Here is a 14,172-nt window from a genome sequence, read left to right as displayed (position 1 = left end):
ATTGTCACGATATCCCAGATATGTTCTTGTGGATCAGGCATTACGTGGCGGAGGTATGCGCTCTCCCGAGTGCCCTTCTGGTTTCCTTGTGTGATCGCCAAGTGGCTTAAGCCGTTGATTCGGAAAGGCTGGCTTGGCAAGCACTTGCTAGCTGCTTGGCAACTGAAGACACCCCACCAAAAACCTGGTGTGTTTCAATAAATAATCACATTTACCCTTTATTAATTGACATTTTTGCAGGTCTCTGATCTCTCGCTGCTTCGGGTCCTATCGGCGTCAGACGTCGAGATGAAGGGAAATCGAAGTTGGCTGCGCCCAAATGAAGATGACGTCACGACGTCATCCTCTCGGCGTGACGCGGTGTGCGCTCCAATTTCGAAAAAAAAAAAAAACTATGACACTCGAACGGGTGAATTCTCACTTTAATTCGGAGGATTAATTTTCACAACTATTATCGGTTCCTTAAATAACCGGCGAAAAGAGAGTGCGATACGCTCCGGGCCTCTTTGTCGTCCCCCGAAAACGGAAGTACGATTAATTAATTCGAGAAACAACAACAACAACACCTTTCGAATTGCATGATGGGAATTTTCTTTTTTTTCCATGCCGCTGCCATTTTGTCCTGCTTGGTGATTGTTGCTCGTGCTTGAGGAGTGATAATCCTGCATTTTGCACCCAAACAATTTAAATACTCTCTGTCCGACGCGCTGCATCGCCGTTACAGCAATGGTGACTTCGAAAAAGACGGTACGTGACGATGTAATAGTGTTTGTCGGTTGCGAGCGTTCTTGTACGCCCGAGAATCTAGGAAAGTGCGGTCGAGCCTGTGGCCTTGCACGTGGCGTGCAGTCTGTGTCCTTATTTCTCTTGTTTGAGGACCCTGTGCGTGTAAGATGGCGAAGGGCGTTACAGACACCACGTACGTTGAACATGACCGATGGTCGTTTGTTGAAGGTGATAACCTGTCAGATCTTTGTGTGAAATCCCGCGGACTTCTTGGTCAGGTCTTTCCCCTCTCACATTAGATGTCTATGTGTACAAGTTAATTGGTCCCCAAGTCGATTGTTGATCCATTGATCAAGTGACGTACTCGAACTGGGCGGGGGACTAGTAGTTGGGGTGAAGTGGGGTTTTTTTTGAGCTAGTGTTGGTCCACTGTAAAGATCACGACAAAAGTAACAGTAGATGGAGGAGGGAAACGCCAACAGCAGAGTTAAAGGCCATGACAGAAGGAGACTTTTCACCAATTAATGGGTATGGGGCATGATGACAATTATGGGTATGGGCCATGATGATGACGTTATGGGTATGGGGTATGATGACAATTATGGGTATGGGGCATGATGATGACAATTATGGGTATGGGGTATGATGATGACAATTATGGGTATGGGGTATGATGATGACAATTATGGGTATGGGGCATGATGACAATCATGGGTATGGGGCATGATGACAATTATGGGTATGGGGCATGATGACATTATGGGTATGGGGCATGACGATGACGTTATGGGTATGATGATGACATTATGGGTATGGGGCATGATGATGACATTATGGGTATGATGATGACATTATGGGTATGGGGCATGATGACAATGACAGTAGTTGGGGTGACGTGGGTTTTTTTGAGCTAGTGTTGGTCCACTGTAAAGATTACGACAAAAGTAACAGTAGATGGAGGAGGGAAACGCCAACAGCAGAGTTAAAGGCCATGACAGAGGGAGACTTTTCCCCAATTAATAGGTATGGGGCATGATGATGACATTATGGGTATGGGGCATGATGACAATGACAGTAGTTGGGGTGACGTGGGTTTTTTTGAGCTAGTGTTGGTCCACTGTAAAGATTATGACCAAAGTAACAGTAGATGGAGGAGGGAAACTCCAACAGCAGAGTTAAAGGCCGTGACAGAGGGAGACTTTTCCCCAATTAATAGGTATGGGGCAGGATAGGATGCATGGAGTGGGCATGTTGTATACAAAAGGAAACTCTCAGGAGGGAGAACTGGAAATTTGGAAAGTGGAGGGATTGGGGTGGCATGGGGTTAACGAGGGCAGAGAATATCATGTTTTTGGATTGGGGACGATCTGAGATGGTGGTGAACAGTTGGTTTGAAGACCTGGAGGGGGGGGATGAGATTGAAGAGAACGCTGAGGTTGGTTCTAAAGGTGGGGGAAAAAAGAGGAACAAATGAGTTGAGGAGGTGAGCAGTGATCTTGGATTTAGGTGGCTTCACCAGAAGGGGGTTGATGGTGGACCATGTGTGCCCTTCAGAAGCATGCGGTGGGGTTTTGGGGGTGGGGGGGGGGGCGCAAAGCACGGAAAGAGCAGAGGGTACAAGATCAGAAAGGAGGCATTGGAGGAGAGAGACCACTGACATGTCTGTGATGGTGAAGTGCTAGACTCAGCTTCATCGCAGGAGATTCCAGTTAGTCTTGTTGACCTTGGCTTCCATGGTGTCAAGCTGAGCAAGATGTGAGGCAGGGGAGCCAGCCCAGAGGATAGAGCAGTACTCCATACTGCAGACGAAGGCATTGTACGTGGATAGGAATTCAGGTGTGCCAAGGAAGGACTTTGCATGACGGAGGATGCCCAGTCGGCGGCTGGCTTTAAGATATGTTTTGCCCAAGAAAGATATTGGCTGATAGTGAGACCCAGGAGTTTGAATGACTGAATTCCCTCAAGAGGATTGTTAAGAAAGTAGATAGGAGGGTTTGCCAGACAGCCCTTTTGGAAAGAGAGAGAGAGTGAGAGTGTGAGATTTCTCATGATTGAAAGACATTCCAAGTGTTTGACCGTCTTGTCATTGACTTTTTTTTTTCCAAGAAGAGAGGGAAGAGTCTGCAGCCTCTCTCTCTCTCTGAACGATGAGGTATGTCACGGCAGAGGGTAGAGTCGTCAGCAAATGGATAAAAAGGATTTCCCAGAGTCAGAGAGATCATTGATGAAGATGAGGAATATATGACTGGGCCCAGAAGACTGCCTTGGGGCACTCCAGCCTTTACAGGGAGAGGAGATAAAATAATTCCATTGAGTGCCACAAGTTGGCTATGAGAACAGAGGAAGTCAGTATGCCATGTGTGGAGTTGATCTTGGATGCCAGAGGCAGACATTTTATAGAGCAAGGCAGGGTGCCAGACTCTATCAAAAGCATAAGATATGTCCAGAGAGATGGCCTTGATCTCATGTCTGACACTGAAGGTTCCATCCATTTTTGGGTGAGTCGAAGCAGCATGTCCAAGGTGGAGTGACCTTGTGTAAATTTCATCAATCGAGCACTATCTTTAATCAAGAGGTTGATTTAATGAAGCAATATCTTTGGGTAGCGCATTGCAGGACAATATTGCATTCCCATGATATATGACACAAAACACACAATTTCCACAGGTACCTGCTGGTATTTATAATTTGCCAAGTGGTTCACTGTGGGGTTAATAGGTTGAATGAAGTATGCAGCCAACCATGTCGGTTTAATTTCAGCAAAACTTCTGTTTCCTGTTTTTGAGCGACGATTGGTTCTCTCCAGGGGTCTCTGCCGACTCTCAAACATAAGTTTCCAGTTGTTTGCCATGTTTTGACTTTATTTTGTTGCCTCCATAATGACTGTGTGTTCCTCGTTCGATTTTGTTGCAAAACTTGTGCTAATTTGGTGTGTATTCGTCAGTTTGTCAAATCGGGTTTCCCTGAGGCCTACCCATCTTCCCGTCTTGGTGCATGATCGTGTTAATTTGTATTTTGTCCTTTTCACGATTAGTTTTTATTTTCTCCACTTTTCTCTCCACCCTCCTCCTATCCCTCTCAACAATACCCCCTGTTCCATGTCTTAAATTTTTTTTTGTTTGTTTGTTTTTAAACAAAAAAAAAAACACTTCCCCCCTCACCTTATACCCCACGTAACCACGTGACTTCCTGTAACTACTCTTCTTCTTCCTCCTCCTCGTGGTGATCTACCATCTTCCTTCTACTTCAGCTGACCCACATTCACCATACACCTTCACAATTTTTTTCTTCAATCTTTCCTTTACGTAATCTTACCTAATCCTTAAAAAAAGGATCAGAAAAAAATGATACTGTATTCTTTTTCACTTCTCACCTTGCACCTCCCATCACCACGTGATTTCTCAACCCCCCCCCCTCCCCTCTTCCTCTTCCTGTAACTTTCGCTGACCTACCATCTTCTTCCTACTTCAGCCGATCCAACTTCCCCATATGCCTTCACAATTTTTTTTCTTCAACCTTTCCTTTACCTAACCTACCTAATCTTTATCAAGAAAATTAACTGGTCTCTTAAAATGTTTCAAATTCCTCTTTCACATGTGTGGTTCTTGGTGTTTTATTTCAATTCACTATTCTTCCTCTTCTTCTTCTTCTTCTTCTTCTTCCTCTTCTTCTTCTTCCTCTTCCTCTTCTTCCTCTTCCTCTTCTTCCTCTTCCTCTTCTTCTTCCTCTTCTTCTTCCTCTTCTTCTTCTTCTTCCTCTTCTTCTTCTTCCTCTTCTTCTTCTTCCTCTTCTTCTTTCTCTTCCTCTTCTTCTTCCTCTTCTTCTTCCTCTTCTTCTTCTTCCTCTTCTTCTTCCTCTTCTTCTTCTTCCTCTTCTTCTTCCTCTTCTTCTTCCTCTTCTTCTTCCTCTTCTTCTTCCTCTTCTTCTTCCTCTTCTTCTTCCTCTTCTTCTTCCTCTTCTTCTTCCTCTTCTTCTTCCTCTTCTTCTTCCTCTTCTTCTTCCTCTTCTTCTTCCTCTTCTTCTTCCTCTTCTTCCTCCTCTTCTTCCTCCTCTTCTTCCTCCTCTTCTTCCTCCTCTTCTTCCTCCTCTTCTTCCTCCTCTTCTTCTTCCTCCTCTTCTTCCTCCTCTTCTTCTTCCTCCTCTTCTTCCTCCTCTTCTTCTTCCTCCTCTTCTTCTTCCTCCTCTTCTTCCTCCTCCTCTTCTTCTTCCTCCTCTTCTTCCTCCTCTTCTTCCTCCTCTTCTTCCTCTTCTCAATTTGACCTTTCCTTCATCTAGTGTCTAAGAAGTCCCACTGTTGCAACATTTCTTTTCTCCATTCTATTAATTCTCCTTTATTGCATCCCTCGCATAAAGTGTCTTTAATTGCATCTCTGACTTTAAGAAATTTAAACTCCCAGTTTGCAAAGCATGTTCGTGTTCCAACTTCAGTGCCAATTCACCCTACCTCCTTACCCCTCCCTCCTCATCCGGCCCTCTCCTCTGGCTCTTCTGCAATCCCTATCGACAACTCTCCATACCCTCCCCCCCACCCTCGTCCTACCCCTCCATGCACCCAAAGCCTCCTCCCTCCCTCTTCCTTAACAGTGTGGATCTCAAACATCCGGGGCCTTCACTAAAACCTGACAAATGAGAGGGTGAATAGAACATGTCTATGTTCTATTCACCCCTTCCGGGCCCTTCCTTAACAGTAAAACCTTTCCATACAGGTTGCCACGAACAAACCAGACATAATCTGTTTAACAGAAACTTTCCTCCTTCAAGACTTCTCTGACTCCCTGGTATCTCTCCCTGGTTACTTCCTCCTCCAGTATGACAGACCTAAGCCTCTTCAGGAGTTGCTTTCTTCCTCAAAAACTCTGTTCTACACTCTCCATGCACTGCCCTCTCTCCACCACACCACCGGGAATACCGCTGGCAACGGCTTCCCTCCACTCTCATCTCATATTTTATGTTTGTTGTACCATCCACCAAACAGTGATGACTCCATTTACACCTCGTTCGCCGAAAACATGGATCAACTTCTATCCCCTCATATGTGGTGACTTCAGTTGTCATCATGCCAGTTGGCTGGGTGTGGGTACCTCTCTCACCTGCCATGGCTCTTTAGCAAAAGACTTCTGTGACTCATTGGGACTGACTCAATCGGTCCAACTTCCCAACCAGGATCTCAACCAACAGTACTCCCTCCATCTCTTCTGGATCTGATTTTGACCAATTTCCCTGAAAGTATCTGCTGTTCTTCCTCTGCTCCGATCGGTTCATCTGACCACGTGCTTGTCAAAGTAAACATCTCTGGCTGTTTTTAGAGAACCACCTCAGTGCCGTCGAGTCTGGCATTTCACTCAAGCCAACTGGCAGAGACTTCAAGCAGCCATCAAACTTCCAGATTGGTCTCCCATCTCTACTTTCTCTGACATCAACTCATCCTAGGATTTTTTTCAAATGTATTTGCTCTCGTGCACAAATGTATCCCATCTAGTCTTCAGTTGTCATACCCTTCCTCCCGCCCATGGTACACTGAAGCTTCTGGCGATGCAGTTGGCCTGAAACAACTTTGCTTCGCCTCACGGAAGGCAAATCCAACTGAAGGCAATCTCAGTTCCATCCACAAATCTTGGAACAAGTGTGTGTCTACCCTCAGGAGAGCCAGAAAACAACACCTTTTTCATCTCAAGTCTGAACTCTCAAACCTGTCTCCCTCCTCCAAATCCTGATGGTGTCTAGTTAAGTCTTTTTCTGGTGTATGTTCCACCTCCATCCCCTCCCTGACTTCAAATGGCCGCACAGCTGACGCTGAATGCCACAACTCCGTGTTTGCTTCGATATCTTGTGTCCCAAACCGATTGCTTTCTGTACCCACCTTACCCAGTCATATCCAGCTGTTCCTGGACTCTGTGTCCTTTTCTCCAGACAAGGTGGAGATTTTGCTATTAAACCTTGACTCAGATTCTACAACTGGTCCAGACGGCATCATCCCATGTGTCCTAAAAACCTGTTCCTCTCCTCTTGCTCACCCTCTCATTTGCTCAAGGTCGTCTGCCATCTGCATGGAAATCAGAAAACATTATTGCTCTGCATTAAAAAGGTACAAAAACAGATCCCTGCAACTACAGACCAATCAGCCTTCTCCCAATCATCAGCAAGGCTATGGAATCCATCATCACTTCAGACATTAAATCCTTCCTTTTCTCCAATAGCTTCATTTCCATTCATCAATTTGGATTCAGACCAGGTCACTCTACCCTGTACTTGCTGCTCCTGCTTTCACAACAATGGATGGAGATCCTCAATGCCGGACATGAAATTAGAGCTATATCCCTCGACATATTACGTGCTTTTGACACTGTGGCACCCCACCCTGCTCACCAAACTCTCTTTTTGTGGTATCCAAGGCAATCTCCACTCGTGGCTCGCAGACTTCCTCCCCTGTCGCAGCCAACGTGTGGCCCTAAATGGAGTTCTCTCATCCCCTCTTCCTGTCCAGACGGGAGTTCCTCGAAGCAGTCTTCTGGGCCCTGATCTTTTTCTTGTTTTCATCAATGATCTCTCTGACTCTGGAAAATCCTCTATATCTCTTTGCTGCTGATTCCACCCTGTGCCATACCATCTGTCATCCCTCAGATTGGCAAGCATCAGCCTGTTCACTTCACTCTCTTCAGATCTGGATGAAATCACAAGCTGGTCCTACACTTGGAATCCTGACAAATCTCATACTCTTACAATGTCTTTCCGAAAGGACCATCTGGAACCCCCCCCCCCCATCCACTTTCTCAACAATCCTCTTGAAGAAGTCCTTTCATTCAAGCTTTTGGGCCTCACTATCTGCCATGATCCTTCCTGGGAAACGCACATTTCCAGGCTGGCCTCCAAAGCCAGTCACCAACTGGGTATCCTCCGTCATGCAAATTCCTTCCTTGGCACACCTATGCTCCTGACTATGTACAAAGCTTTCATCCACAGCCTGATGGAGTACTGCTCTCCCCTCTGGGCCTCACGCCTTTCTCCTGCCTCACAGAAAGGTGTTCCTGCGTCACACCTTTCTCGGCTTCACGCTGTGAAAACCAAGCATTTCGGATTATGGTATCTCCCGCGATGAGGAGTCTTTGGGTCTCACTCTCACCACAGGCAGGTCAGTGTGATCTTTCTGTCTTCTACCTCTCCTTTCCAGCCTCGCCCCTCCCCCCCCAACTGGGGTCTGCTATCTGATCCCCCCCTCCATATTTCCATATTTCCACATCCACAGGGCACTCAAGGTGCACTTGCAACCCCCTTCTGGTAAAACTACCAAAATCAAGAATCCCTGCTCACCTTCATTCTTTCATTCCTCTTTTTTCCCACCTTTGGAACAAACTCCCACTCTTTTCTCCAGGTCTTCAAAACAGCTGTTCACCCCTATGTCTTCTCTTCCCCCATCCAAAACCATGATCTTTTATACCCCCGTTAATCCACCTCAAATCCACCTTCAAGTTTCCTGCTTTCCTTCCTGTTAGTCCTTGTAGCGTCCATCTTATGTACACCGCCCCATTCCTATCCCTTCCACAGCTCTCCTCATGTCTCTGTTCCCCAATGTTTTGTGCTTCCCTCTATCACCCCTCTTGTCTCCTGCTCCCCTTGTTATACGTTCTGTGTGTTAGCTCTTCAACGAGTCGTGACATTTTATCGAGAACAAAAAAATCAAACAAAAAAAAAAAACACCTGGATCTATCCTGGAGGCTATTGGAGTTTGTGTTCGTTACCCGTTCATTCACCTTTTGTCTCCTTCCGACTTCTTGAATATTTTTTCTGCTTCATCCGTGTCGGGTGACACAGACACACGCAGACACATAACATTTCTTATAGGTCTGAGAACTTTATGAACCCCACGACCCACGTACAGCTATTTCCCCTTAAAACGTACAGATACAGCACAAACACTAGGGAGTGCTCAACATTGTCCAGATGGTTGTGGGTGGATTAAATGAAAACCACTTGTGCTCCATTTTATTTTTTTTTTTTTTTTTTTTTTTTTACATTACACTCATCATCGTCCAAATCCGTCCATAACTTTTTGAGATATTGTGCGATACGAAGTCCGAGAATGATATTCCAGGATTAAAGGCATCGAAACGTTTTTATTGTAAATGTACCAATTAGGTTCAGAGTGGTCGTTTTCAAAGTAATCTCCTTGGGAGTCTATATGCACTTGCCAACGTCACTGCCGCCATGCCTCAAAGCACCCTTAGAAGTTGTCCTCTGAAAGGCCATTTCGCTCATTGGTCACGGCTCTCTGGATCTCTTCAATTGATGCAAAATGAGTTCCTATTATTTGAATTTCGGACGTCCGTCAGATCAGACCAACATTCTCACCCTTTTGACATTTTCGTCTGCTTTGGAAATCGATGAGCATCCATTCTCCTTTCTGCAAACCTCTTGGCCCACTCAAACACACGTGATCCCGACATTGCATCTTTCCCATACGCCAGCTTCGACGTGTCAAAAACGTCCACATCACTTTCATTTAGTTTTACCAAAAACTTGATGATTCTCTTTTCCATAAATTTGTTGTTCATCTTCAGAACACGATTGAAACACTCGTAATTATAACAAAACTCCAGTATGGCTGCAAAACACATCCACTCACGACAACTGCTTACACAGTACTGCCAGGAATATTACGATGCACATCAAATTACGAAACGCAATCCACTGCTGCCACCTGTTGAGAAAACACATCAGTCCTGGAACTTTATTGTCAGACCTTGTGTATAGTTTTTGATCCTATCTCAGTAGTGAAGGATCACTTAAAGTTTTATAGTATCTGCAACTGGATCTTCACCAAAGTCAAATCAAGACCCAACCTGAAATATCCTGCCACAGACACGTGTGGACATCAGTGTGGAAACACAACCTCTGCCCACTTTCGATGCAGGAAGTATAATAAATAAATCGGTGTTCCAAAGTGGCCGTGTGGGTGTTTTTCTGGCTTTAAAAGGCATTTGGTTTATTGTATGCCACGTCACATTGATCCGTTTCCTCGGGCTATCAATGCTATGTGTGTCTGTGTTGTGTTGTGCAGAGTGCATGTTGTTTTGTGTTGTCGTGGCGCATCTAACTTAATCCATCAATTCTGAGCTTGGCTTGTTTATACTTGTAAGACACCGCACATAATCTTTCTATGTCTATCATTAATTTCAGTGGGAAACCACAATGCCTTTTTATTATTTGATTTATAGCTGGTGTGCCTCCTTTCTGTTCATCGAATGCATTTGATCATTTTGCGAGCAGAAGAAGGCGATCGAGTCTATAAACTCACGCCTGCAGCTTGTGATGAAGAGTGGAAAATACTGCCTCGGTTACCGGCAAACGCTCAAGATGGTGCGGCAGGGCAAGGCGAAGTTGGTGCTGCTTGCCAACAATTGCCCAGCTTTAAGGTGACCATTTGCTTTTTATGCCTCCGCTGACGAAGTCGCAGGAGGCGTTATGTTTTTGGGTTGTCCAATGTCCATACTTACGTCCATTCTCATTTTTTTGTTTTCTCTGCAACCGCTTACCCGAGTGACACAAAATTTTCACCATTGGTGCGACTATGCATGTAGAATTTTTTAAATGATCATTACGTCATAGGTTATGTGGTGTGGCATCTATGTTGGAAAAATGGAAAAACTTTGGACCTCTATCTCTGAAACTGTACCAAGAAAAAAAAAATTGAAACTTTACATAAGAAAGTACTCCTCATGGAGAATGTGAGATTGTTTTTTATTTTTTTACGATGTCATAGGTTCCTTCATTATGACATCGTAATTGCATAAGTAGAACGTGACATCTGATCAGTATTAAAAGTTTTGAGGGTCATCTTAGGATAAAATGGTCCACAGAAAAAAAATTAATGACTTCATCGGTCACATGATCGGCAACCATATTCTTCAAAATAAGAAAAAGATTACCTTCAAAAACTTCATCCCTTTTTTTTTGTATCCCTTGTTGAGGCTCGTATGAGAGCTAACACACAGCAAGGGGTGGGGGGGGGCATGAGACAAGAGGGGCGGGAGTGGGAAGGACAAAACAGTGGGGAACAGAGGCATTAAGAGATCTGTGGAAGGGAGAGGGATGGGTTGGGGAACATGGGGTATACAAGATGGATATTACAGGGACTTTCAGGAAGGAAAGCAGGGAATTTGAAGGAGGTGGGTTTGGGGTGGATTAACGGGGGTAGAAAAGATCGAGGATTTGGATGGGGGACACTAAGAGGTGGTGGTGAACAGCTGTTTTGATTATAATTGTCGCGAGTCAGGGCCAGGTGTCCAATCAAAGTGGACGTCTTGGTACCCGGTAATCACTGCCAGCAGTTATAAAGTGGCAGTTATAATTATTTCTCTTATCAATTACGTAACACACCAGTTCACAAGCACCACACAAAACAAGTCTTGCTGAGGATCTGCATTCTGTGATTGCTCTTTTTCTTGTTGCATATGTAAAACACTTTATCTGATCAGTATGAAAGTTTAACAGAATTTAAAACCTTCAAAAACCTTCTCCGAAACGGCTGAACAGATCAAGGCGAAACTTTACAGATATGGTTGCCAACCATGAGTTGCAAAAAGTTCTCCATCTACGAATGATGTCATAGGTCACATGGTTTGGCTGGCAGCTACGATTTAAATTTTTTTTTTTTAAAGAATAAACCTTTACAAACCCTCTCCAGAACTGACAGATCAAGGGGAAACTTCACCCACATGTTCCTCAAGTCTTAGGGATAGCAGGATGTTCACGAATAATTGGTCACACGGCCTGGCAGCCATAATTTCATATTTTGAATCTGGGTTCAGGAATTTAATCCAAACTTGGTACAAGTATTATAATTATGTAATAAGGTGGGTGGAGGCATATCTGGTGATGTCGTGCCATCGAAGTGTGCCCTTCTAGCTTTTTTGTTTTCTGCAAACTTGTACTCGTTTTGCTTCATTAAGCACAAGTTTGAAATGCAAGTTTGAGCTTCTTCACACCATTTTTGTTCGTTTTCCTCTTTGTTCTATCAAGATGGATTCTCTTTGATACGGATTGCAACATGAATATAAGGCTGAAAAAAAATGTTTCTGGTAACCCAACCTACCCCTGCTCTGACACATGCTCCCATGCTTGCTCTGGCCTGACCTACCTGACGTGCTGCTCCGGCGCATGCTCCCATACTTGACCTGACCTGACCTACCCCAATAATTCCTGCCGAGCCTAATTTATTTATTTTATTTTATTTTGCGAGGGCCGACTTCTGGGCAGCCATTTTATGTCTGCTGTGCATGGTATTACTGTGTGCCATTATTGACCGCTGTGGTCTCAACAGAGAAAAATTGGTGGCTCTTCATTTCAGTTAAGGGGTCAGAAAGTTTAATTGTCATTTTTTTAAACCATTATACAGCCAACCTGCGACGCATCAATGGTGTCTTGTTCAAAATCGGTAAATGAACCCTGGATAGACATTCCCGACTTTGACAGAAGTCATGGCTGCCACGCAGACATTTGGTGTCCGTTTTGTTCACTTAAGGTGCCAATGTGGTCACCAAGACGCACAAGATGTCACCCTGCATTTGACATACTTATGTCTGGCAAAAAAGGGTTATCACCAAAAAGAAACCTAAAAGGTATGTTGGGAAGATGATGATGAAGAAGAAGAAGCTTATTGTGAACATCTGTCTAAAATTGAAAACGAAGTGTAAATATTCGTTCTGAATATTTTAAAATACAGAACTGAATTTGTAGAAAATTATTTCAAGCCAGTCTTGTTACAAAATAATAAAAATTACAAGATCTTATCATTATCTCAGTTTCATGTGTGCCTTTAAAGACGGTATGGTGTACTTTGTTGGGGGAGGGGTTTAGGATAGGTCTATTTATATACTGTAAACAGTATACACATTTTATTTTATACCACCTGACGCTTCGCTGATATGAATACAGGGGAGTGGGAGGAGAGGAGGAGGGGGGGTGGGGGAATGTGGAGTGGGAGTGGGGGAAGCAGAGAAGTGAGGGGAAAGGGTGGAGGGGGTTGAAGAGAGAGGGGTATCTCGGGGTGGGGTGTATAACAATTGCTATGTTGCCGTATTATGCAGATTACATTTAAAGTGCATTAGTTGGGGGGGGGGTTAAGGTTTCTTATTTTGAGGGGTATATACTTCATAGATGCCCCCAAACGGTATAATCGAGGATTTTTCTCGACTGGAAAGAGTCTAATATCTGAATGTACAAGATTTTCCAGGATGATGAGTGGAGGATTAGTATTCTTCAATTCCTCCATACGTCCTGTTGAGCCATGTTAATGCGATGCTGTCTTTTTCACTGCTGAGACCAGCTTCGATGTTTAAACAAAACCTTGCATAGATATTAAATTGGTGTCATACCCAACATTTTTTTTGGGGGGGGGCGAATGTAACAGCGTTGGGTAACAAAAGTGTGGCATTTCATTTATTCGGTAAAGTGTGATCTTGGCTTCTTGAGATAAAGAATTGTGGAAGAGCAAAATGAAAGGTCTTGATTCCTTTGCTTGCTCAAATCGCATGTAAAGCTGTTGGAGGGAAGACCAAGCCCAAAACCCACTCCTCTCCCACTCTCTTTAAAATTTAGAGATTAAGCTTCAACAAAGTAGGTATATGGTTCTTTAAAGGGAGACAAACGTAAAATGCCATTTTCTTTTGTCCACAGCATGATCCTTCAAATTTTCTGAGTACAAGTTTGTGGTCTTCATTAAAACGAATTTCTGTATCTTGCAGGAAATCTGAGATCGAGTATTATGCCATGCTGGCCAAGACGGGTGTGCACCATTATAACGGAAACAACATTGAAATGGGCACTGCGTGTGGCCGCTACTACCGCGTTTGCACCCTCGCCATCATAGACCCAGGTACTTCTCTACCGAGTCGGTGTCTGCCCTCTGCTGTAATCGTGGTGTGGTGGAGTCGCTAACTTGGTAAAACATGCAGATTCCCCATGGAAGCTTAACTTGAATATATTCGACTTTTATTTGCTTCCTCAGTGCTTCTTCCTGGATATATCCTATCGATTCTTCAACTTTTTCCATTTATCTGCCCTCTTCTCGTCACTTGCAGGTGATTCCGACATAATCCGCTCGATGCCGGAGCAGCAGGGCCAGGTGGCGGAAAAGTGAATGCAGTCTTGTCAACAGTACTTTTGTTTCCGATCAATAAATTTGGGACTTTGCTTGACGTGTCATGCTTATTTTGGAATGGGCTTTGTAGTGTAGTAGATAGTAGAAAAATCGTGCAAATTATGATACAAGCATCAAATTTGGCATTTCTGTTCTGCAGGACTTTCTGATCAAATCTGCCTGATTGGCCATTCGAAAATCCAAATTTTTCAAAATTTGAAAGAAAAAAAAAAAAAAACTTCAAAAATTTTGAAGTCACAGCTGGCTGAAATTCTTGAAACGCAAGTGAACATCCCAGACAGCGAACCAAG

At 44.1% G+C, this 14,172-nt stretch overlaps 1 protein-coding gene across 1 annotated transcript; it reads left to right on the top strand.

Moving 5' to 3' along the window:
• Positions 1 to 566: 566 nt before the first annotated feature.
• Positions 567 to 13,914, top strand: RPL30 (ribosomal protein L30). The gene is made up of 4 exons (XM_085863065.1): positions 567 to 747; positions 9,991 to 10,136; positions 13,467 to 13,597; positions 13,803 to 13,914. Exons 1-4 carry the CDS (start codon positions 727 to 729, stop codon positions 13,859 to 13,861), a joined length of 357 nt encoding a protein of 118 aa, XP_085719191.1. The 5' UTR covers positions 567 to 726; the 3' UTR covers positions 13,862 to 13,914.
• The last annotated feature ends 258 nt before the right edge of the window (positions 13,915 to 14,172 follow it).

Source organism: Eptatretus burgeri, chromosome 17, assembly GCF_056783735.1.
Source record: "Eptatretus burgeri isolate ZD-2024b chromosome 17, Ebu_testis_v1, whole genome shotgun sequence".
NCBI classification, from domain to species: Eukaryota; Metazoa; Chordata; class Myxini; order Myxiniformes; family Myxinidae; genus Eptatretus; species Eptatretus burgeri.
The sequence above is the reverse complement of the archived record's forward strand: the minus strand, read 5'-3'. Positions and strand labels throughout refer to the sequence as shown.